The sequence below is a fragment of the Falco cherrug genome, chromosome 3 (assembly GCF_023634085.1).
Source record: "Falco cherrug isolate bFalChe1 chromosome 3, bFalChe1.pri, whole genome shotgun sequence".
NCBI classification, from domain to species: domain Eukaryota; kingdom Metazoa; phylum Chordata; class Aves; order Falconiformes; family Falconidae; genus Falco; species Falco cherrug.
Window position 1 is genome coordinate 61586870 of NC_073699.1, and position 25921 is coordinate 61612790.

Here is a 25921-nt window from a genome sequence, read left to right on the forward strand (position 1 = left end):
AACTATTTTTTAGTTACTGATAGACACTATTATAAAATGTTAACATCTGCTGCTGGAGATGTTCTCATGAGACTCCTTCCCTGTTACTTTAGCTGCTGGTTGCAAACACCTACCAACACACAGTGAAATCCTGGAGGTGCACCACTCACGCTGATGCACAAAGAATGCAGCATTGCACCACCGCACTACACTGGAAGCCTGTCATGTTTTACAGGGTCAATCATCATTATCCCTATATAGTACTGTGGAAAGAAAAAATACCCCGCCTTGGGAAACAGTTCTACTCCACTTATGCTGACAGTCTATAGCCCATCTGCTCTTCATCCACTTGCCACCTCAAGTGATGATCTCTGTAATCGATGCAACAGGAAAGTGAATGCAACTCCCTTTGTTAGGTGGTCCGAGGTGCTGGCCTACCTGCTCCTGGTCAGCTGACACTACTCATCTTACACTAGCAGAATCAAATGAAAATGAAGGCAGTTGCTTTACGTATTATCTCTGTGTTTGTACACCAAGATTTTGAAAGCAGGTGAGAGAAGTCTGCCTAGACAATGAGCTGTTGTGCAGCATGCGAATGTTTGGGATTTGTGATGCTATTCTCTACCCATTCTGGAACATGATGGGTGGAAATCAGAATATAAAGGAAGTCCACACAATAGATAGTTTTAATCAAAGTCACCTTTTAATTCTGAAAAATTCACCTTTCTGACTTGTGTAGAATATTAAGGAATTCTTGCTTTCTACACTGTAGCAGTTGAAAGTAATCCAGTAGTAGACTAAGCACAGGAAGTAAGACTAAATGGAGGGGCCTTGTTCAGCTGCCTTCTCAAAACATGGCATCCCAACAGCCCACCTGTCTTTAGCACCTTCCAGAAACAATCTGGAGAGTCTTATTTGAGAACCCACCAGTACAGAACCACACAGATGCCTTAAGTCTCACGACATGATACTACTTTAATAAGCAGATGCAAAATCTTTCACAAGTGCAGATGAATGACCAGTTTTCAAGGTTGCAGCTCAGACTAACATTAGTCCACTGTAACCCCTATCGATGCATTTGTATGACGTCTGTCTTATCGGTGCAAGACCCCACCGCAAAATACTGGTTTTGTTCTGAAACCTGGAAGCGGGCCTAAGCTTCAAAGGCCAAGCTGTGCCCGCCTGCGGGCCGCATGCTCCCCCCGCAGGTCCCGCAGCGCTCTGCGGGCCCCCACCGCGCCGGCTGGGAGCGGCGGGGGGGTGCGGTGGAGGCTCTGCCCAGGCCCGGCGCGGCGGGCTCGCTCTCCCCCCTCTCTACCCGGGTGCCCCGAAGGCGAACGGCCCCCCCGGCGCCGCGCCACACGCACCTGCCTCCAGGCGCCTCTCCCAAAAGCTGCGGGCCCTGTACCTGCAGCCTGCCGGTACGCTGCGCTCCTCTCAGCCCCTGTGAGCACGCGTACGCCCGGCCGTGAGGCGCCCCCCCAACGGGACCAACAACCCCCTAACCGCCAGCGCCCGCACCCGCCTCATTTGGATGCGCCGCCGCCACCGGGCAGCGCCCAGCGCGCAGGCGCAGTGCGCCGGTTGTTAAAACTCACTGCGCCATCGCCGCCGGAAAACCCCTCCCCGGGGAGGGAGCGGCCGCCGTGGCAGCGGCGAAGGTCGCGCTTCTGGGTCTAGGTCCGTTCCTGTCCCGTAGGGACCGGGAAGCTCTCGGCCCCGTCCCTGCCCTGCGGCCAGGCGCGGCGCGGCCGGGCCGCCGCCATTTCCAGAAAGTTCCAGCGGCCGCGGCCCAGCGGAGCGGGGCTGCGCCGGCGCGTGCGCACTGCGCGCGCCCTCCCGTCGCCGCCCTCTTCCCTTACGCCCCCCACCCCGTCCCCGCACCCTGCGAGCCCGTTATTCCTCGCCGCCTGCGTGCGCGGGGGGACGGGGCGCCCCGCCCATACAGCGGCTGAGGAGCCCGGCGGGGCGGGGTGGGGGGGGGCGCGTCCGCGTCCGTTCCCCCTGGGATGGGGAACAGAGCGGTGCCGTGATGCTGCCCCCCCTCCCCCTTCCCTCCCCAACCGCCGCCCGGGCGGTGTAACGTTCGCGGCAGTGCCCGCCCGCCCGCGTCCCGTGCCCTGTGTGAGGCCACGTGGGCGGGGCTCGGCCAATGGGAGCCGCGCCGAGCGCTACTCGAGCCGCGACGTTGGGGAAGGGGGAGGGGAGCGGCAGCGCAGGGTGAGAGGGAGGGAGGGCGACAGCGGGCGGGGGAGGGGAGCTTTCGGAGCCGACAGCCACGGCGGCCGGAGCCGGGGCTGAGCCCGCGCCCCAGCCCCTGGGCACCGCCGGTGGCGGCGGGCGGCACGCGCGCTCCTGTCGGATCTCCGCGGCCGCACCGGCACGGAGAGGGAGGAGCGGGGGAGCGGCGGGAGGAGGAGGAGGACGCGTCCCGCCGCCGGCTCCCAGGAGAAGGTAAGGACCGGAGCGCACCTCCACGCCCCTTCCCGGTCTGCGGCGGGGACCCGCCGTGCCACCCCCCGCCGCGGTGCCCGCGCCCGCGGGGTGCCGCCCCCCTGTCTCTGAACGGCGGGTGGCGCGGGGCGCCCGGGGAGCCCCGACCCGGTGCCCGCCTCGGGGGGTGTAACCGCTGCCCTGCCCTCCCGGGCAGCGGGCACCGCGCCGCTCCCGCCCGGCGGGGCGGCGGGCCTGTCAGCGCGGGGCGCGGGCGGCGGCGGGCAGCGGCTCTGCGCTGTCAGCCTGTCAGGGGAGCCATGGCCGCCGCTGTCACCGTCTGGCGGCCGCGCCTCTCGCCCGCCGAGTCCGGCGGGGGGCCCGCTTGCGGCCGGGGGGCGGCGGCGGCTCCAGCGGGAGGCCGGGCCGGGGCTGCGGGGCGGGAGGCGGGCGGCGGCGGGGGTTGCACGGGCGGCCGGGGCGCGGGTGCCGAGCGCGGCATGGCGGTGTACGCTCACACACCCGCCTCGCCTCCGTTTCGGGAATTTCGGTCGCTCCCTGGAGCCTCGGGAGTTGCTCCGCCGATTTCGGCCGTGCCGCCTCCGTGGGCCAGCCTGCCCTCGTCAAGCCGAGACCCGGGGCGGGCGGCTGAGGCGTTTCTGGCGCCTTCCGTTAAATGCGAAAGGCTGCCCGGTTGTTTGCAGAATCACACGTTCAGCTGCCTGGTGTGCCAGTGCAAGGCGGCGGGCGCCGCCGGTGTGGAGCACCGTAACTCGCACAGCACAGGTGACACCAGGCAACAAAGGAAGGACAAGAAATGAGAGAATGCCAGGCTCAGTTGCACAGTTCTAGCATGGCTTTCTAGGTACTATTGTTAATATTCAGCTTTTTTTTTCTTTTTTTTTTTAAGGACTGGGTAGCTGACAAGCAATTATAGGATTTTTTATTTTAGTTTATTTTTTTTTTATTTAAACTCCCAAATAAAATGAGCAGTTTACTACCAGTATTACCAGCTAGAGGTCTTGTGGAAATTGCCTGGACATGGCCAATGTGTTCTGTGCCTTTCTTCTGTGGGCCATGTGATGTGGAAGAAAATCTGAATTTTATACCTCTGAATTGAAAGGTAGTTTGTGGGGTAAAGCAGTTCCTTAATGGAGACGAGTGAGTAAGTTGTGATGCTTGTAGGAACAAAAAGCTATCAGACAGATGTGGAAAAGTCCAAATGTTCTTATGTTCCAGGAAAAAACTGTATAATCTTGGAACACTAGGAAAGGGTGAGATCATCATGTCTATAAGAAATCATTAACTTTTATTAAAATAATTTTACTGTTATTGATATGTCATGATTTGGAGGTGGGGGGTGCTTCTGCTCTCTAGTTTTGAAGCAGTAAGGGTTTAGATGCTTTTTAGTATGGAAGTTGATGGCAGCTTGGTTGTCTTCACATCTTAGTTACTCTAGGTAGGGACATGGTGAGCTCTTCACAGGTGCTGTGTAGCTGTAAAGAGCGTCCTGTGCTGTCTTTCCTTCATCCACTGTAATCCTCTGCTGTAGTTCAGTGGGTAATACTCCCCAGAGCAATAGATCTTCAAAATGATACGTCAGGGCATCTCACCTGTTCTTATTGTTTAAGGCTTGTGCAGATGTTGGGTGTCGCTCGCTTTTCTTCATTCTTTAGCTGGAAACTCAACGTTTTTGACTTGATCAGCTAGGGACCTTAATCTCACCCTGAGTAAATTCACTATGTTTATGTGCAAGCTTAAGAAGCTGGTCAAATAAAACTGCAGGGATTGAAGTACAGTAGAATACTTCATTGGGAAGGTAATGGTAAACCCATTGACTATGTCTTCACACACACACACACCCCCCCCTGTTATTACTTCTACTTTCCTGTATGTGTCTTGTAAGCTAAAATGTCAAGGAGTGCCAGTGTTTTTCTCTGCACCCAGAGGACTGTGGTGGCATTCTTGTGGTGTCAGTTTTTTGGTGTATAGTATGTGAGTCCCTTTTCTGATTTCCTGGCTTTTCTCTAGTAATTACTAAGTGCAGACAGATGATCAGAGCGCCTTTGGTTCTTTCACAAAGATGACAGCTCAGTCTTACAAATACAAGGCTTTCTGCCTTTCCATTGTTACCTCTTTGCATGTTCTTCTCCCACCCAGAGGATTATTCAAAATTAGTTGTGAACTCTGAGTAGTAGAGACAGTAAAGCTTAGGACAGATGTTGTGTAAGAAAGCAGGCTCTGTGCAACAAACTTCAGTTCACTTACAGTTTCTTCCAGCAGGCTTGCATAATAGGTAACTTCTTTGAGGAGGAGATCTTTCAATGAGCAGGCTGAATGAGTGCTTGTATGAAGCTTCAGTGTTTGGTTCTAGTTACAGGGGTTATTACTATGTTACCACTTCCTTTACAATTAAAAGTATATACTAAAAATTAAATATCTGTGTTTATTAAATTAGAGGTCATCAATCATAGTGTGAAACAGCAGTTTCTTTGCACCATTAGGTGTCTCTTTAAATTGTTACAAAACCTGTAAACTATTACAGCTTTAACTTAACTAGATGGAAAAAAGTCCTGGATATCCTTCTAGTGGAAATACAGGCACCTAGAAATGGCTGAGCTAGAACTTCTTCCTCTGTATTGGGCATACAGATAGATGAAAGTAAATTCTGTTCGTTGAACTGATGTACCATGTTTAGATGATCTTAGGCTGATGAAATTATCTGAAAGAGTAGCACAGTTGGTCCTCTTTAAAATTGGAAAAAACTATTGATCACAAAATATGTAATGATTAACCTGCTACCGCCCTGTTAATATACACACTGAGAACAACTTTTGATGTTTTTTGGACCTTATCTTATGAAGAGGTAGGCTGGGCATGAATGTTTGGTGTTTCTTCTTTTCCATGTTCTACTGCAGATGGAGTGGTATAAATGTTGATTGGTCATTTAGTCTCCAAATCAGACTTTTTTTTTTTAAACTGCATCATTAGAGTCTACATAGACTTTAGCAACAGATGGTATGAAATAAATATTAGCACAAACTCTGTCTTGCATTTTGTGTTATGACACTGAATAATTTTACTAACAGAATAACAGAAGTCAGAGCCCTGCTAACATCTTTTTTTTTAAGAGTTCATTATTATTCCAGAACCTAAAGAAGTCTTTGCAAGTTCCTCCGTAAGCTTATGGAGACTTGATTTGTATCTTAACTATGCAGCTGAAGACCTTTATTGCCACCTTGCATAAAACCTAAGTATTTATTTAAGGAGAGACTCGAAGACCTTGAGAAGTGTGACTTTGCCTTGGCTTATTTTAGGTTGTCTCTCTGGATCTGACGATCTGCTGCAACTGATTTTATCTTTAGCAAGCAACAAATGAATAAACTCTCCTCAGTTTCATGGCTGCTACTCAAGAGTGCTCTAGGTAGTGATAACGTCACAACAGGATTGGTGTCACACTGGTTTGTGCAAAAAAAGCCATTAGCAATGTTAGAGAGAGAATTATGAGCTATATTAGAGGCAGCAAGTAAAAATGCAAGTTGAGGAGGGGACTCTTTCTTCCCTGCTCCTGTTATAGGCTACTGGCAAACCAAAACCTCAGTGGAGATGGAGAGTATTGGAATTACTTTCTTCTTGTCCTGTGTCTTGCATTCATGAGGCTGGAAAATATCAGAAATAGAAGGTACTTTTTTCCCCTCTCCTAGCTTTGAAATTTATTAAATGCAACAGAAACCATATAACACTTTGCATTTCCAGGAGTATTGTGGTAGAAGTCTTAGGAAGTTTGATTGCTTGATGACAGAAGAAATGAGCTTACTTATGAGAAGACATTTCCTGTAGTTTCCCTTCTCTTTCAAAGCCTTTTGTATTAGTTGTACTTAATAGGTGTCTGGTTCTTTGAAACTTCCAAGCTCTGATATAAACAGCTTCCTTGAGCCAGTTTGTGGAAGTACCTTCTTGTTTATATTTGCTGCAAGATTGTGTGGAACAAAGAATGCTGAGAGAAATTTTAACTTTGTGTGGTAGTCTATGCTGTTTAGCAACCTGCTAATCTGGGTTCTTACTAGCAGTTTAATAATAAAGGGAAAATGGAAAGTTCATTTCATGATACTTTCTCATGTGGGTAATACTAAATCATTCGTCTTCTGACTTCAAGAGGGGACAGGTGTTTTGACAACTGTATTACCTTTTCTAAATAAATAAAAAATAATTCTTTTGTCTTGAAAATAACTCATACTTTGCTTTGCAGTCCCTTCAATTCTCCAGATGACATAGCAGAACATTAATGAAGGTTAATTGCTGTACTTATTGTAGTTTTACAGCTCTAAATAGTTATACTTGGATGCAAACAGTATTCTGGTTATTCTGTTTCCACTCCATCTGTTCACTCACTATCTCTTGTCCCTCAAAGAAAAATTATTTATGTAGAGGAACTGGCATATGATTTTATTCTGTTACTTTTGTGATATGTGGTGATGGCCAAGAGGTGGCAATAAAGACCATTGAATGTTTTGCATGTCTTCACAATTTAGCCAGGACAAAAACCTCTGTTACCCAGTTGGGGACCTGTAAGTAAGCCTAGTCAGAGGCTTGCTTTTTTCCTGCATCTGCTGCTTTAGCTCTTACTCGTGAATGGTAGCACGCATGCACACCGTTTTACCCGTGCTGAATCCGGCTAAAGTTGAAGCACTGTGAGTAGGTGTTGCCAGTTAGTCTGCTTTTAACCCATGAAGGGCCTTTGCGTGTTTTGTGGTTATGTTAGTTCAGGCAGTGCTACAGATAAGTTGTGGGTTTTCTTGGTTTTAGCTTGGCAAATTATCATTTGCTTATGAAGATTTAAATAGAAGTTACGGAGGTCCTAGTAGTAATGTATAGAGCAGATTTGAAATCTCTTATTGTGCAGATCTTCAGGTTTCCAGAGAGAAGTAGGTTCCTTTAGAAGAATTCAAATTTAATGGGCAATAGGCTTGCTTATCTTAAGTTGGGCAAAGTACTGATAGAAAGTCTTTTATGTTTTTCTTTGTTAGGCACTGTACTAATGTATCAGTCTTAGTTGACAGAGATCGGCTTAGTTACACCTTTAAGGAATAACCAGTAGATCAAAACTGAAGTTTACAACTCCACTTCTCCATTTAGCTTAAAGGGAGTATCATATTATTCTAAACATCTGTGCAGGTGCTTCCTTTGAACTCATAACTTGTCCTAAAAAAGACTCAAGAGGAAGCACCTGTGAACATACGAGTTTTTAGACTTGTAGATTAAAAGGGAGGACTAATGGATTTTGCAATAAGTGTCTTTGGCTCCTAAGAGCCAGAGTTCTTGGCAAGTGTGACTCTCTTTCTTTCCCAGATTTCCTCTTTATAGGATCAAGAATCTGCTTTGTTTTGAGAGGCTAGCCCGTATAAAGGGAGATCCCTTCAAGCACTCTGAAAGCTTATGTGTGTCTGATTCTCAGAGTAAAAAGGTGGGGTTGTTTTCCCATGTCAATGTTTATTTCGACAGCTAGTATGTCCTTCAGTAGGAATATGATGCTTGTATTCTGTGTGGCTGTCTTAATGATATGATCTAACTTGAGTATGACATCAGTACTCACAAGCTACACAGATTCTTCAAGCCACGTATGTAAGTCTTTGGAATAAATTCAGTCCTGTTTACACAGCATAAGTTGCTGGAGAGTATGAAAAACTTTTTCATATGCCGAATGTAGCAGCAGGAGGAGAGAACTGCCATTGGGCATGCTGCTGCTGCTGAGGTAAAAAACATCTGCATTTTTCATTCATGGAACAGAATCATAGACTAGTTGAGATCAAAAGGCACCTCTGGAGGTCATGTAGTCCACCCCTTGCTCAGAGCAGGGTCAGCTAGAGCAGCTTGCTTATAGCCATGATTGATTGAACCTGGAATTCACCCCAACAGCATGAGTAAAATGTGGTTAAGTTCTGATTTTAGTTAGTCTGTTGGGATTCTGTGCTGAACCTGGTGCTGAAGGCTTGATAAATTGTAAAATGGTCAAACTTCATTTTTTCAAATGTGGAATAGAACTTTTTCAGCTGTTGTAGGTAATGTGTTTCTCCTGACTAATTTAATTTTTAATAGTAGAAGCATGCATTCTTCTTGTACTGCCTGCGTGTGGTAGTCTTGTAAAGCTGTGTTGCATTCTACAAAGTACTGCTATACAGACTCTTAATGAGGTCTTTTTTTTATTGAAATGACTAATTAACTGGGTACATAAGACTTATTTGCACTTCGTTTTGCTTATTAAAAATGCAGTTTCTGATTATTTTTTTTAAGGAAAGACAAATATGTGTATCTCTTCTTTACGTTGTGCTGGAACTTACTTGAAGGAAGTCTCCCAATGTCTGCAACTCAGAGTAGGCTTGTGAATGAGAAACTGAAAGTGAAACAACCTTATTTTCTACAACTGAAGAAGAAATATGAAAGGTAGCTAAAGCATAAATATTGTAAGAGCATTTATTCAGAAATTATCATTTGAATATTGCTAACATCTGAAAAGAAACTTAATATTTTTGAGCTTGCAGCATTCCTTTCAAGGAGAAAAAACAGTTTATTCAACTGGTTTTATTTGTACCATCATCCTTCTGTTTTTCTTTCCAGTGCTTCCTTGCAGAACAGCCAGCCATATGGAAAAGCAATAATGCTAGTATCTTCCATGAAAAGACAAAGTGTTAATCTGAGAGTAGAGAAATGCACTTGAGAGTAAGACAACACTGACAAACATCCTTTGGATTCATCTTGGATTCTGGCGCTGGTTGCAGATCCTTACTGGCCCACGTAGAGGAATGCTGTAGAAAGAGTACCTTGGTTCAGAAGGAACGATGCCCCTTGTCGCTATGGGGCAGCTGCTCCTACCACACTGAAGTGGGAGTCACTGTCTGACTTCTCAAAGTCAGGTTTATCACCCTTTTGGGAGAGGCAATGCTTCCCCCCGCCCCACCACCCCCACCACCACCCCCGTTTGTTTGTTTGTTTCTGTTTGTTGCTAATGCCAGGAGTTAATCCTGCTCTTAAATGTTTGTTTCTTGCATCTTGCCCCTCCTAGTTTGGGGCACGAGATGTGTACCTATACATGTAAAAAGTATCTTCAGCGGAAGTCTCAGAATCAGGGAGGATTTTCTGCTTTTAAATAATTCCTAACCGTTCTCTGATAAAAATGTCACCTGGTTTATGTTATGCAAGTTCCACAAACTCTGAACTTTGATAATTTAAGCTGCTTAATTTAAAATAAGTTTTGTCATAAAATATTAATTTAAGTGATTTTGAACGCAACACTTGGGTATTAAGAGGAAATCATATGAGAAAATACTGATAATGGAATGATCTACCTTTTTATGCAAGGTAATAATGGCTTATTGATGAAGATTCTGCCATTCTTGTACAATCTGGGATGCCATTGTGATATGAAACGTCCTACTGTTTTATGCTTTTCTAGAAAAACTAGCATTTTCCCAGTCTTGCGAAAATTATTAATTACTTAAGGCTATGGTTTTGCAAGTTCATTTGTAATGTGTGTATCCAGTCCACATGCTTCACTATTATAGAAGCCCACAGCCCTTCAGAGACTTCTTTGAAATAATTCTGTAATCTTAAACTGTAGGACTTCTGTTCTGAAAGATTATACTGAATATAAATGTCTATACAATTGAGATGTAAATCAGAGAGTACCTATTGTAAAGACAGTTCCTTTGCCCTGTGTATTTCTTTTACTAAACAAGTAACATTTAGGATCTCAGACTTGTGAAACTATTTCTGTTCAGAAATGAAAGGGAAGAAATCATAGTATTTGATTTTACTTTTTGTTCCTTCAGGTACCTTCTCATTCAATGCTTCCTTGTTTCAGCTGTCTGTTTATATCAAATCTTATTTTGGGATCCCTTGTGCAAAGCACCATCTTCCCCACTCACCTGTTTTCAGTGTTGTGCCACCCTGTCAGTTTAGGCCATGTTTGTCAGCATTGATTTTCACCCTGAACAGCATTAAATTAATTCCCATAGCTTTCTTTTTTTTTCTTTTTTTTTCTTTAAAGTTATGAAGGACTTCAGTGTTCTAGAAAGTGTTTAAGAGTCAACTGGGAAAGAATTCATCCCTTCCCTACTTATTTTGCTTCATACCTTTTCTCAGCACCTTACAGGGTCTTTGGAGACAAGTCTCTTGGTGTCTTCTTTTAGATGGGGCTTGATGTAGATGGATTTACCCAGGGTTTGGGTCCATGAATTTAACAGATTCTTTGAGTGTTTCCTGTCCTTTGAAAATTACACTTTTTGGATACTTGGACCTTAATGTTTAGTATACTACAGTGAGGTGTTAAAGCAGAAGTAGAGCCTAGCACACTCATTTTATTTAGTTATTCTGTGTTCAGTTATCTATGCAGAAGAACATTAAAGGTTGTTTATAAATAGCTGGGATCCTTTTATTTCTTTTCCTGTGCTAATAATTTTTAGCTCTTACATGCCAAGCAAGACTAGATTATTTGGTATAACACCTGCAAGGATATTTTGATAAAATGTTAGGGGGCTTTATGATTTTTTTCGGTGGCTTGGCAAAATGTAAACTGATGAATTCCATATGAGTTTAGAAGTCTGATACCAACAGACCAATTTGATTTTTTTCATAATCTTGATGTGTGGAGTGACATTTGCAGTGGGAGGATCTCACAATCTGAGACAGGAAACTTTCGAGAAAGTTAAGAAAGGAAATGGGAGTGTGTTGCAAAAGTAGTGAAACAAGTGCGTCTTGTCTGTATTTGAACATCTTCTTGCTCTATGCTACAGTGTCACTAACCTCTGTGGTCTGCTGTGTCAGAAATTCTGTCTGCCATATATTAGAGTAGCACTGCTCATTTGCCTTTCTGCAGAGATAGTAGAACGGGATCATGAGTTGATGGTTTTTGATTGGGACTACACTTTAAAGAATTAATTAGGTGGTTCTCTGAGGATGGATTGTGGCATCCAGGAAACTGCTCCAAGAGGAGTCCTATTGCAGAAGTTGGAATGAGTTCTCTGTCTTAAGAGGAGGTTGCAGAAAGAGAAAACAGGGTCCCATGTTAAAGGCAGTTGAGTACTGACCCTGAAAATTACCAATTTTCAGTCTGTTTTGGAATTTGTGTAAGATACAGGCTTTTTATGAGCATTTGCCAAGTGTTTTCCTTGTGGATAACTGCTTTGAGACTGTTACAGCTTATTCCTTCAGCAGTAGTAGGGAAGAAGAGTTGTTTGCAGAAGCTGAAACTGAAGTTGCTAGCAGCTATGGTCTAACCAAGTATAAAGTACTACCTAGCATGAAGTAATCAGGAAAATAAAGTCCATAATGTGTTATGGACATGGCAAGTGTAGTCAAATTCATGACTTTATTATTTCTGTGCACTTAAGTCACCGTGTGTAAAATGAAGGAAATAATAAGTTTTCATCTTCCAGCAATATTGTGAAAATAAATTAATGTCTGTGGAAGGGGGGAGAGCCTAACCCTTATTATTTCAAATTTTGAGTTTTGGATAGTAAGTTCTGTGGTGTTGTCCAGGGTAAGGCCCTCCTTTTCATTTAGGAGGATTGTTTTATTTTCAAATTTTAAAAAAAGTGTTGTAGACATTTCCTTCTCTTTAAGAAGGTAGAAATTGAGGCAAGCTGAAATAGCAGGGAATTGTGGTATGAGTGACAGATAGATTCTCTTTCTGTGGAAGCAAGTAAAGCCACTTGCTGCATGTGTTTCTGGTCAGTAATTCCTCAGAATTTCACCAGCTTGTCAAAAAATTTTCACACAGCTACAGAAGCAAGTGTCTCGAATTGCTATGGGAATTTGCCTTTGCCAGTAGTAACAATGATCACAGAAAACTGAAGTCCGCTTTTTGCTTTGAGTGCTGCTTAAACATTTCAGCAGGAGCATTAAGCATTAAACTAGCTTAAAAGGAATGAATGTTCAGCAAATTTAATATATTGCTTGATCACATCTAAGGAAGTATGAATCAGAGATGTAAGTTACACTAAAAATCTGATTTGTTTCGTCATGTTTTGTTTCTACTTTCTGAAGCAAATCAGTACCAGTGTGTTGGTTTTGTTCCAATAGGTAGATTTTGGAGTTTTACTTAAAAGTGCATGAGGCAAGAGGTGTCCAATGCTACTCCAGTACGTTTCAGTCCTCACTTGGTTGACATTTATTGTAAGTGTAGCTTCAAGAGAAGATTACAGAAAGAAGTGCAGGTGTATTTTTAATGATGAGCTGTGTCATGAAAGAGGAGCCATCACTTGCTCAGACAGCTGTTACCGAAGCAAGATCTATCTGTAATTTATAAACCAGTAGTACCTTTAAAATTCAAGTCAACCCGTGCAACAAATCTGAAAGGCATATTGGGGTGTGGTATTTTCAATCAGTGAATAAAATTTTGTAAATTAAATTCTGGGCCAAAGTTGTTTGGTTTTGGTTTTTTTTGTTATTCCACAGTGTGCTGTTGTAAAACACTGCTGCATGATGTATAGGTGCCTACAGTTAATCAGGAATAGCAAGGTATGTATATTCCATGGTTTCTTTTACTGTTTTTTCCTCCTCAAGTAACAAACAACCTGATCTGTGTAAGGTATGACAGCTGAAAGCGCCTAACTGACTAGATAACTGAGGGACTTAAATGACCTCCAGATGTCCCTTGACCTCAACTATTCTTCAATTCTATGATCAATGAAATTTTTGTGTTCTTTGGTAAGCATGTGTTTAGCTTTTTTTAAATAAAAAAAAAGGGGGGAGAGGTGGGAAGCCTTACCAAAACTCAATCAGAAAACTACAGGTTTGGTCATGCTCTTTAATAGGGTGTATTTGTTAGAAAGAGGTCGACAAGTCTGGGTGCTCCTGTTAGTGTGGAAAATAGATTGAAGGGTTTTGTGAAATCTGTGGAACTTGATACTTGAAACCAAGCACAGGTAAACTCAGGCTCTTAAAATACGAATTTGGAGGTGTTCTGGGTAGGAGCCCAAGGTCCTATACAGGCAAGTGCAACAAAACCCCTGCAAAGAGTCTTGTTTGTTTTCTGTGTAGGAAAGAGTTGTATGTCCTCTCATTTTTTGCTCTTAGTAGAAATTCCTAGACTATGAGATACATTCTTTATTTTGGTAGGAAGTAGTAGTGAGTTCCAGCTGAAGTATTGGAAAATCTTTCTTGCTGCCTGAGTGTTGGCTGTTTTTTAGGGACTTCATCCTAGCCTTGTGTAGTGTAGTCTGGCATGGGATGAGTAGGTACTTAGGAGTATTTTAAAAGCCGTTCTGGAGGTTGAGTAGTCACTGCCCATTCCTATTTCACTGTTCAAGGGCACCTTTATAAAATGGGATTCAAATAATTTATTTTCCTTATTACAGAAAGATTTTTGTGATCCTTATGTTTGATCTCAGGTATCTAAACATTTGAAAATAAAATGTAGAAATACTCTCTGATAGGACAGCCAGTCTAGTAGTCCATTGCATATATTAGCTGGGCTCTGAGGAGTCTCTGAAATACACATACCCAAGTTGTTTCATGGCATATATTTCTGAAAGGTGTGTTTGTTAGGCTGGGGTTTGGGGTTGGGTTTTTTTTTATTTATTTATTTCTAGTGTAGCCTCTAAAATCTGGTAGGGAGAATTGCTGCAGGGGAGAGGTAAGGTACTTTTTCTGAGGTTGTGCAATAGGTGCAGCAAAGAAAGGAGTAGAACTGAACTCAGCCTTGAATGTTCTAGCCATGAAGTCATCTCAAGTATTGTGTAAATCTTAAAGGAAAATTGTAATAAAAAAAAATATTCTCATTTCTGGACCAGAAGTGTTTTGTCATATTTTATCATCAAATGCTGTAAAATCTGCCAAATTTGTGACTCATGTCCATGCTGGGTACTGCGTTTACACTTAATACCACAACAGACTGTTGCCTTAGGCACTGTTAGTTTGAGACTTTGTTGGAGCTTAGGTCTTTCATCATAACTCTTGACACTGGAATCTGCACGGACTGAACTGTCGCAATCGTGTGAAAAGAGCTTGCGAATATTTTCCAAATAAAAATGTTCTTGTCAACTTTCATCTGTAAAAGCCACTGCATGTATCATTCAGGCACTCTTCTCTCCTATATATTTAATTGGTGTGCTACCTAAAGCCAGTAGTACTTGGTAACTTGTTTGCTGGTTGCTGTATTGCAAGTACAATGAGACACCGTGGAGTGCATGGCAAAAAGTGCCTGGTAAATTGTTCTGTTTGTTACATTTCATGATATTTTAGTGCACACCATATACAGGAAGGGGTGATGGTAAAAAATTTAGTCTTAAATAGTATAACACACACACGTAGCCTCTTATTTAATCTTTTCTTATGCAAAATGTGTATTCCTTTTGAGCTTGTGAAGGACAATAATGCCTCTATCCTGCAGCAGTAGGGATGTACTGCTGTGTATGTTTAGTCCATTATAGCTCTGTGTGTGTAATACATTATCAGCTTTTGGAAAAAATGTTTCATTATATGGATCTCATGCCTACTCAGCTTTGACTTTAGCACCCTGGTAGTTAAGTTGTTTGGTAATCCTACTTAGCAGTAATGTGTGTGCGGACCCAGCAGCATCATCGGTTGCTAAATGATTGGAAAGAAGTCTTTTGGGGGGATCCATGTAACATGTTTTCATAGGACTCTGCACAAGAAACCTCAAAATATTTTTGCTCAAATGAAACCTTTATTAGCCCTTTCAATTTTCTTAATTGTAAACATCAAATAAACTGCTGCAATGATTATAGAATAGCTGTGTTTATGTAGTCCTCTGCAATGAAAACCTTGGTACAAAACCTAATGTTTTTGTGGCTACGGTCTCTCTGAAATTTTGAAATTTCAGAGCAGTATTTTGTTTAATGTTAGAATGAGATTTTTTAAGTGTATGCACTGGGCAATATCCCATCCATTACCACCATTTTGACATTCTCATGAGATGTCAGTAGTGTTTGAGACTTCATTTCTATGAGTATGTCTGTCCAAGAAGGTAATGGAAAACTGACCACAGTAGTTAGCTTGTCATTCTCCATTAAAACTAAAAGAAGATTAAACACTTGTGCTTTTTTACAGGGCCACAGGAGTGGCAAGACTAAAGAATTTTGATTTGTGTTTTTATGTTCTGGGGAAAAAATTCTTGAGTGTTGATCATGGAGTCTACTGTGCTTTCCTCCCAAGCACAATCCCTTCTTACCTGTCCTCTGAAGTTTCTCTGCTGCTTCCTCATCACAGTCACATTCTCTTATTTAGCTAATCTGAACCTTTACTCCTCACAGGCATACTTCTGTGTGGGAAATACCAGGTAAAAAGTATAGATGGTCTTTTCCTACACATGATGTTTAAATTCCCAAGCCAGAAAAGCCCAGCTCTGTACTACTGAACTTTACTACCATCCTACTGTGTGTTGGACCTGAATGGTCTTTTTCCTGACAGTCCCAAATTCCTGATCTTGTGCCTCTTACAATGTCCCCAGCCTCTAACCAAAATTTCCCAAATAATGTCTCATTTCAACTCATGCGCTTTTTTTCTTGGTGGATGCTGTAGGTGAGAAGGAGATGCTGGTATGATAGTACATGCACTACAGTCTGACTGGGAGTGGCTGCATTGTGTGGTAGTAGGTTGTGGCTGAGTAACTGTGGATATAGAAGCACAGAGTTCTGGAAGAACAACAAGATGATTGACAATGTTGCTACATCTCCCATCACAATGTTTCTTTTAGCGCTAGTAGTGCTGGAGTTTGTTAACCTCTCTTTTGGAAAGAAAACACTTCTCTGAGTTACTTGCTGAGGGATGCTTTATTTGTGAAATAAAATACTGAAGTCACTTGCGCTTTCCTGATGAGAAGAAAAAAAACAACACCCAAAGAGTGCTAAACTTAGTTAAATGAACATCTTTTTGCTTAAACTCTGCTTCTTACAGTATTTTAAAAGCCCAATTTTCTGTGGGTTTTGGTCCTTTGTGCTATACCCATTCCCTTTCTCCCAGTGCATTAACCTCAGCTGCCTTTGACACTCCCACCAGAACGCAGATAGCATTTGGCATGGCTAGGTGTGAGCTACCTACTTACTTCTTAATTAGCCAGTATGTACATACGGGTTGGCCAGCTGGCTTTCTCTGAACAGAATATGTAATGTTGGCTTTTGCCTGCCTTTCCCTCAGTTCAGCTGTTCTTAGACGTCGCTCTCTTATGCTCATCCACCAGCTTTTTTTTTTTTTTTTCCCTTTCCATAATAGACTGAATAGCTTTGAGATCTAGATCGTACTAGTCATTTCTAAATAAACTTGGAAGAGACAAAGTCATGGGTGTGGGAGGGAGGAGATTGCCAAGAGGAAATCAGGTCAGTGTCTTAGTTTGAATCAGGAATACACTTTTAGTGACTATCCTTATCTCTCCTCTCTGTAGTTTAGCTTGATCTATGCAGTGGCTGCAGAGCTTGATTCCTTCGGTTTTAAGCAGAGATGTGTGCTCAGTGTGCTCCAACCTTTAATATGTGTTTAGTACATGGGACTGCACTAGAACTAGTCCAGAGCAAAACTGCTAAATGTAACTAGAGTAAATTCTGATTTTTTGCTACAAGCAGTTCCACTCTAGAGATCTGCTCTTGATAATTCTGTAGTTCTTGCTAATGTAGATGTAGCCTTAGCTGTCATTTTCATCTGTTTAATTTTAGCAAAACATTCTGAAGCACTCATGTCAAATATCTATAGCAGAAATTTTTTACAGTTGATTCACTGTTTCCTAGTCTGGAGTAAATCCCTATTAGAAGAAAGGGATATTTTTCTTTGGTTTTTTTTTCCTCTGCAGATGAAATAAGATACGGGAAATATAGAACAGGTAGTTGAGAAGATTGCCTTATGTTAGATCCCCTGCTTTTCAAGTGCAGATGTATTCTAGAGCTCAAGCATAAATGCAGTATCTTGGAAATTAACTCATCTGCTACTAATATTCTCATACAAGTTCAGTCTTGCACCCCATTGATCTTCTATAATAGCAGTCGTCTAACCTTCAAGATCAACTGTACAACAGGGCTGCCAAAGAAAACCTTCCCTAAGTATGATGTAACTTTTTGCTGTTTATATTATGGGGAAGACATGCAGGAATAAGATAAGCATGCATCATAAACCAGAAAGGAAACAAGTAGTTCTGTGAGCACCAGAACTAGTGATGCTTAATTTCTTATAGATTTGTGTCTTACAGTTGATTGACTCTGGTAATGTGCAAGTCTCAACTGAAACTTGCCCTGTGACTAGGGGAAAAGAAGGAAAGTGGTTTGTAAAGGCCATCTCACATAGGGTTTTCTTATATGCAACGTAGCATGAAGCTCATACTGAAACTTTCCCTCGGGGAAAACGGTGACAAGATGATCATTATTATCTACCAGCCACCTCTTTCCATTAAATTTGTGAGTGTTTAATATATTTGAAAACTTTTCTCTGCTGTCAAGTTTGAAGAAAATATGTCTACGGGCGTGAAAGTCATTGGTGAATCATACATATGCATGTAACGAACACATGGGCCTCCGTTTCTCAAGTGACTGGAGTGAAAGCAAAAACTCATATAAAGGGATTGAACAACAGTGGCAGCAGCGTTGTTGGGAGTACTGTGTGAGTTCTCTGGGTTTTTACGTAAGTGAAGGCATGCCCTTCTATTAGTGCTAGATGTAAGCTTGTACAAATCAATACAGTAACTTGTTGGTATTAGAGTTTTATTATATGCTGAATTTTCTGAAGCTACTTGTATCTGAAATTTTGGTAGTTGGTGGGGTTTTTTTTATTAAATAATTCCAGCTTTTTATATCACTGCCTGTAGATCTGTCAAAATGCTCACCTTTGATACTTTAAGGAGAAAAAAGAATCTTTTAGTTCCTTTAGGTGAAAAATGAACAAAAGAAGTTGAACTGTTTTTTGAGTAATAGGACATTGATAACTATAATGAATGTGCAGGAAAGATGTCCAAACGTAAAATCAGAATATCTGATTCTTTTACATGCAGAGAAGTTTCTTTTAGTCGGAAGCAGATTCTATGTTTTCTTGAAAAGCTTGAAATAGATCAGTTTGTCAGAGAAAAAGCACAGCTGTGCCTGTTTGTCAGATGAAAAGTGATGGTGCTGCTTGTTGTGACAGAGGAGAATAATTTGAATGTAAAGAGTTTTAACTTTTTAAAATTAAAGTTCTGTTGATTTGAAACATGCCATCAAGACCGCCTAATAAGCCAGTAATCGCATTAAGAAACAGCCCTGAAGGAAACTCAAAGCAGACAGATTTGGGTTTCCCTGGAAGAACCTGCTAATGTTCTCCATTTTCACTTGGAATGCAAATTACTGTGTTCAGAACATGAGTTGAAATGGCACTGAACTGCAGGCAAACAGAAATAAAGTTAAAATGTCAGTAAAATCACTTCTTCAGGTGATCATTTTATTGTAATATATAGTATGTGATCATGGGTTGAATAGTTTGCTTACATTTCTGGACTGTGATATCTTAGGAAATAAAAAAAAAAACCCTACCCTTTATGACTTTTTTTTAATTTTTTCTCAAATATTTGAAGCATTTATGTCTGTCTGAAAAGTATTTAATACAGGGATTGTGGAACGGCAGCCTGGTACATAAAACACTTCATGGAAATACTGCCGTGTGTCGATGTGATCGGTGGATGGTTCTACTTTAATAATACAGTATGTGATACTCAGCTTTAGTGAACTTCCAAAACAGTTTTCTCTTCAAAACATAGCTGGCTTGGGGTCAAGGATTAAATGAATTCACATTTTGTTTTGATTATGTGGTAAAGAAAATGGAAACATCCTATGCTTTCCGTTTTCATTTACTTAATTTGTGTATTATTTGTGCTGTGTTATATAAAAATACCTTTAATTTAAATTTATTTTGAAAATGTTTTCATCATCCTCTTGTCCCTATACAATACCTATAACTTGAATTTTTTTTGGTCTACCATTTTTGAAAATAAATTATTTCTGCTCGGTAAGGTTTGAAAGGACATGCAGGGAAGCTGGGCATTTTGTGGAGGAAGAACTTGTCCAGTTAATGTGTTTTAGCCCCTCTTGGTGAGGCAAATAAAAGGAGTGGAGCCAAGCCTAAGCTAATAAATTTTACTTAAGCTCAGGAATCTGGGGTCCTTACTGTCAGTACCAGAAGGGTATAGGGAATGGCATTACCAAACCAGGAAGGGAAAAGAAGCAAAGCAGGGATGGAGTTAGTTTCAGGGAGTCCAGCAGCGGAAAAAAAGGAAAGAAAACAGCAGCATATGCAATGAGAAATATTTTTATTAAAATAATAAAGATAACTTTCACATGTTAATCTGTTTTAAAGTAGTTATAAACATGATGATATATACAACGGGAATTGTGAATGAAAGTTAAGAGGATTTGAGAGGCTAACTGAGCAAAAGAAGATTTATGACTTCTTTTTAAAACCATGAAAACGGGTATTTGCTGCTATGGTAATACTCTGTGGTGTAATCAACACAGTAGTTGTTGTCTGTGAGGATGCTATCTCATTGCTTCTTTTAGTTGTAAACTACCGGCAACTCATTCTAGGGTACTCTGCGTTGCACCAATAACCTTTTTTCTTCCTGCAACTGTTAACAAAAAGCAAATAAAAAGAACAGGCAAATAACAGTGTGCTTTGCTCATTAAAAATGAGCAATTACTGTCCCTGTCCAGTAGGGCATAAATCCTATTGACCCTACATAAATGAAGGGGATACCCTAATGTTTCTTTTATCTTAGGTAAGAGTGGAACAGTAGGAATTTCACAATATTGTACCTTGTATAGTAGTGGAGACAAGATTCAGGTTATTGTACATGAGACAGTTTCTAATTAAGCTCTTCCTGTTTTTCATAAGCTTGTGGTTAATGTTAAAAAAATAAAAACAAAAAACTCCGGTGTGGGGGAAAGGAAAGAAAAGAGCAAACCATAGTGTATCATTTCCTAATTTTCTAACTTTAGGATTGAACATTTTGAACTTTCCTTCCCCTCTTGTTCTTCCTCTCCTTTTGTGGAAGAATGAGAAAGTAAGATGTTACTTTGCTATATACAATGGTATTAATCTTAACCAAGTATTCTGTAAGGGAATTTCCCATAGTTTAGGTCTTGTGGGGGATGGGTGGGTTGGTGCAGTGGGGTGTAGAAATTTTCTTGAATATGAAAGTTCTGTGTGTCAGGTCTAGTGTGCAAAACGGTTTTCTCAAAGTCATCTGCAGTGAGAAAATACTAGTCTCTATTGTAAGTTACCTGTGTCAAACCAAAACAGTGGCCCTGGTCCTGTGACAGCAACATTTTTGCGACGTGATGATCCAAAACTTTTAACCTATAAAGCAGCAGTAGAAATGTCACACATGAAACAACATCTAGCTGAGACCTAGAATCACCGCAAGACTTAGCAAGACTGTGATCACCTAAATATTTGTAACATAATACATCATATCAAAAAGACCCATAAAATGTCACCAGCTTTACAGTGATGTCTGATGCAGTTGTGCTTTTCACGTGACCTTTCCTGTTGGGCCCTCTTAGGAGAGGAGTGACTCCTTGTTCTGTGGAAGAGGCGAATCAGACCTTTTCTGTTATGTGGATCTGTAATGTACTTGGTATACCCTGGAGATGAAACGCCACATTCTCTCTCTTAAGAGTGTTATGTGCATACGTATATATATGTAGTGATGGCTTATGTGATTAATTTGCTAGACAGTGAAAGTTAAGGGTTCTAGTTCCAGGTCTAAGCTTTAGAAGATTTTTCTTCTGACACTTATTTCTCATTCCGACAGAAAGGATACCAAATCGCCAAGATTTGATCTTCTTTCCATAATATTTTGGGTAGATGATACTTCACTTCCTCAGGCTAGAAAGCTTGATTTCTCTTCAGTGTTGCTAGAAATCATCTTCTGCATCTTCCCAGTCTTATTACTTACAAAAATGAGATACTGAACCAATGAGACATCAAATACCCAAAAGCGTTAAGTCTGCCAAAGGTGCAGGTTAGAGGGATGAGGCAGTTCAGCAGCTGACTTTGTGGCTTTCTGATGACGCTGTCCCCAGTAGCAGCCATGTTAGACCTTTTGTGTTTTCACCCCAAGGTTTAAGCTGCAGATGAGTGGGATGTTTGAAGTCAGGTGTCATTGTTAGTCATCTTTTCTGGGGCACTATTCAACTCTGCTACCATGTGCAGTAACAACATTTGCCCTGAAATAACACTGCAGTGTGTATATTTATGTAATGGTGGTTGTTTGTTTTTCAGACACACGATGAACCCACTGATGCAAGATACAGCTAGCTAAACCGCTATAAAATGCCCAAATTTGGGTCTACAAAAACAGTTCAAGTTGAAAATTCTGATAGTGATAGCACCATGGTGGAAAAACCAACTGCAAGAAAGGTAACAAAATCATATTCATGTCCATTTAATTTCAGTGAAATGAAGAGCATGTATTCTGACACTGGGGGTTTGTTTTTTTGCTGTAATGGGAAGAACTGAATATGAATCTGTATTCTGATATCTTATGTGCAGAAAAAAAGAAGTGTAGGTTTTTACATGGCTTTAACTAAATTAAACTAGGGAATAGAATACACCTTTTATTGTAACTTGCAACTTAATTCAGAAGAAGCTGGATGGATTGGCTTTATTTGGTGTAAGTTAGTGCATGGTTTTCATATCTTACATCATATGAAGTCCATACGCTCACAAGAACAATGATTCATATTTTATTTAATTTTACGGTCTTACTCTCTGTTACAAACACATGAAACATTTCTGAAGACCTGTGACAGCACAGACCGGTGAAAAAACACGTTTCTTACATTCCTTTGTAACACAGGGACTTGTTCCCTCTGTTAGGAGGACTTGAAAGCTAAATGCTGCGGAAGAGTTAAGAGTAACACCTGTACAAGGGAGTCCACTTCAAAAATGGTAAGATCCATTTTTGAGTGTTAGAGAATGAAGGAATACGGGAGCTCTCGTAACACCGAAGAGTGGTTTATTGTTTATAAATGTGAAGTATCCTACCATTTTCAAACTTCTGGAGCAGAGTTGCAAATAACTCAGTTCTCAGTTTTGTCTGCCTAGTACAATTTTACAATAGACAACAGTTTTATCTGTAGTACTAATGAATAACAGAAGATAAAATAAAATTCTGAATTGTGAATGATGAGTTGTATGTAGCCCTAAGGAAAGAGAATCCATTTAACACCCAAATGGTATTTAAGAGTGTCTTCTCTGGAAAAGGAGACTCTTGTGTGTGTGTGGTCATACTTACTGTTTTGTTGAAGTCTGTATTCTCTGCAAGATCATTTAATGAATGGATATAAGATAGGAAGAGATTAAAAACTAGGGAAGTTTAGAAGATCCAGCATCTACTTCAAACCATTCGTCTTCTGAAAACATTCATAAAAACCTTTAGATTTTTTAATCTCTTCCCAGTTTGTTTTATGGTTCCCAGTAAAGTGAGGCAAAGGTAGTTACTTTTGCTAGTTGTGATGAAATATGTAGATAAGAAGAGGAAGGTAACAGAGTAGAATGAGGAAAGGAAATAGGCTTACTAGTAAAGGGATGAAAAAATGTTGGAGTGGTTTGGTTTGTGTGGTGTTTGGGGTTTTTTTTCCTGGTTCTTGTTTGGGATATGGTTGAGTTAACTGAAGTTTCGTTCAGTACTGGGAAAGAGAGGGGAATGTCTTGGGGCCTACAAGAGCAAGAATATGAAGGCTATTACAGTGACATTTAGTGGTATTAAATACTGCTTTTTTATTTATATACTTGTAATTAAGTTATATTTTGTAAAGGTTTTAGGTTATTTAACAAAAGGAATACTTTCTGGCTTTATAAACTCTTACTATATTGACACTTCAGTATTTCTAAAAAAACCCCACCATTTGGCACAGGAAAGTCTTGGAAGACAAAGCTGCTCATGCTAGGAGAACAGACTTGACATCAGTTTTTTCAAGCTTAATTTGTACTTATAATCTAACCAAAAATTTATAAAAACCTGTAATAGAGGTTAAAATGAATTTTCATGTTTTGTTCACTTTCACAGCAAAAATAGTGGGTTTGCTGGAATGTATCCATTTTTAAGTTTTCCTTTTCCCTGTTTCTTTGCTAAAGGTATGGCTTGAAATGGCTGGAATGCATTTATATGTTTGAGTCTGTAGAAATAGATTATATTTTGATAGTGGAGATTACTTCCTTCCTTCCTTCCTAGGCTTTGAATTTTACATACAAGTTGCTCTGTAATCTGAGTTAAAAAAAATATATATAAATCAGTAAAAATAGTTTACTTGGGAGGCCACTCTTCTTCCTCCACTTTCCACCTCTTACTCCCCCTCATCTCCTCCGTGTCGCTTGCTGCCATTGTAGAAAAACGGTGCTAGTCTACGGAGTGGCTGTTCAGTCTGCAACCACTGCCAAAGAAACTACCTTATCAGTGACCCTTGTGCCCAGTTCAGTATTCACAGGGTGTCTTGACACCTTCCTCTCCCATAATCTCCTGCCCTTGATCCCAGTAGACTGTTCCCTCTCTTCTAGTAACAGCAGCAGTTAATCTGCTGAGCTGTGTAACCCCCATACCTTGCAATCTCTGCAAAGTTAGGCAGTCTTCTGAAACATGCGGGCTCTTTGGCCAGAACATTAAAGATACAAATTCATATGAAGGTAGGCGTAACTTTCCAGGGAGCGGAAGAGTGAACATGTTATTATTTATTTAATGGCCAGGAAATACAGCAAGATTTGATTTAGAAAGGATTATAGTAACATTCTATTTTTAATGGTCACAGATACCCCTTTGATTGTCATATTAGTTGGTGTGAAGGTTTGTCCTTAGCTGGTTGCTCTAACAAGGAGGTGTTTGTTGTTGAGACTGATCACCAGTGCAGGAATTAGAAATGTAGACAAGTGTTAGATTCTACCTTGCCTGGTATTTGAGATTAAGATGCCAGTCAAAGCAGGATTACTTAGAAAATTAGAGTCTGGGGGAAGATGGAAGTTTCACCAAGGACATAGCTAGGGAATCACAATGGTGGACTAATTACATTGATACCAAAAAGGAAGCTGATAAACTGCTTGCACTGTTAGGTTCAGTCTTGTTTGTTGTCCGCCTTGGAACAACATATAATGTGAGATTAGAATAATGTAGGGTTTGGCTTGGGGATTGTATGATATAAATTGATATGTAATATTGAAAATGTGAGATGCTAAATAAAATTGCAGAATTACTTAAGTGCTGCAGTTAATATTCCTGTATTCACTTGTTTAGCATAATAAATACAGTTGGGTTGCTTTTGTCATATTTTGAGGAAAAACTGAATACATGTTTAAGATGATAGTCAGACACGTGATCTGTTCTGTAACACACAGACAAGTAATTGTCAGAAGTGTTTAGCTAGCTCTTGACTAATCTGCAATCTTTCCCCTGTGTTAGAAAAAATAGACAAAATATTGCCACTTGTAATCATTTGGATTCAGCATAGAAAATTACTTAAAATTCAACAGGCAATAGGGAAAGAGTAAAATTTGAATTTGAACAACAGAAAGTCATGAAGGTAAATCTGTATTACATACACAAACATTAAAACCCTGAAGTAAAGATTGACCAGGCCAAGTCAACAGTGACAACTTAAAATGAAGTATAGTTAGAAAGTACTGGAAGCTTCTGTAAAGCCAATCAGGATTTTTCTCAGTATGTATATTTGCAACCATTAATTTTAAAACAATAGTTTTGGAAACATTAAAACTTCTTACGAAAAGTTAGGGATTCGTTAACTTGGTGCAATTGATATAAGGAAGTACTGAAGCCTAATATGAAGTGATGTTCATACAAAACAGTGCATATTACAAATGAACAGTAATGTTAAAGGACACCACTCCCTAAAAAGATCCTCATTCTCCTCCTCAAAATAAAAACTGGAATGGCCTGCATATGTGATGTAAGACTATTCCAATGGTTAATACATTAAGATAAAAGAAAAAAACACTTGCAGGATTTGGTTTTCCTTTCATAGTTGATAAAATGTTTAGCTCTTACTGGTTGTGCACTCTTAGCTGTTGACTGAAGAATGTAGTAAAGTTATTGTTGTTATGAGACTTAACTTCCACTGGACAAATATGAAAGATTAATGCTTATTGTGCTGTTCTAGCAACCAGTAAATAGCTATGTGAATCAGCTATGTGTTCAGGTCTTCTGAGATCTTAAAGAAAGTCATTAGAAATAACCTTCCTGTTAATAAGTTGAGTTTATATCATACATACTTTAGGCTATGTGTATTTTTACTTCAGTTGCTCATCTTGGGATCATAAAATAAATTAAAAAACAGTAACAGTGTGTACAGTGGATAGACCACTTAGTGTTTGCGTGAGATATTTTATAGACATAAGAACACAATGAAATTTCAATTTATCTGAATTTATACTTTAGAACTTAAATGGTCAAAACTAAAGAGGGAAGTGATAGGTATGTCGTCCAAAGGGGAAACACATTTGGGATTTCTAAGAATTAACTCTCTTTAAGAAGAGT

The 25921-nt window shown here is 40.7% G+C and overlaps 1 protein-coding gene across 5 annotated transcripts in view; it reads left to right on the forward strand.

The window, feature by feature from the left end:
* Positions 1–2246: 2246 nt before the first annotated feature.
* Positions 2247–25921, forward strand: part of ANKRD12 (ankyrin repeat domain 12) — a 65920-nt gene continuing 42245 nt past the window's right edge. The window contains exons 1-2 of one of the 5 annotated variants that reach the window (XM_055706238.1): positions 2247–2433; positions 21661–21798. In XM_055706238.1, the coding sequence (XP_055562213.1) occupies positions 21712–21798 (87 nt within the window). In that variant the 5' untranslated portion in view covers positions 2247–2433; positions 21661–21711. Of the gene's footprint in view, positions 2434–5989; positions 6095–8723; positions 8854–21660; positions 21799–25921 lie in introns of those variants that run through there. The other 4 variants (XM_055706237.1, XM_005432009.4, XM_027798788.2 and 1 more) reach the window with 4 other exon arrangements.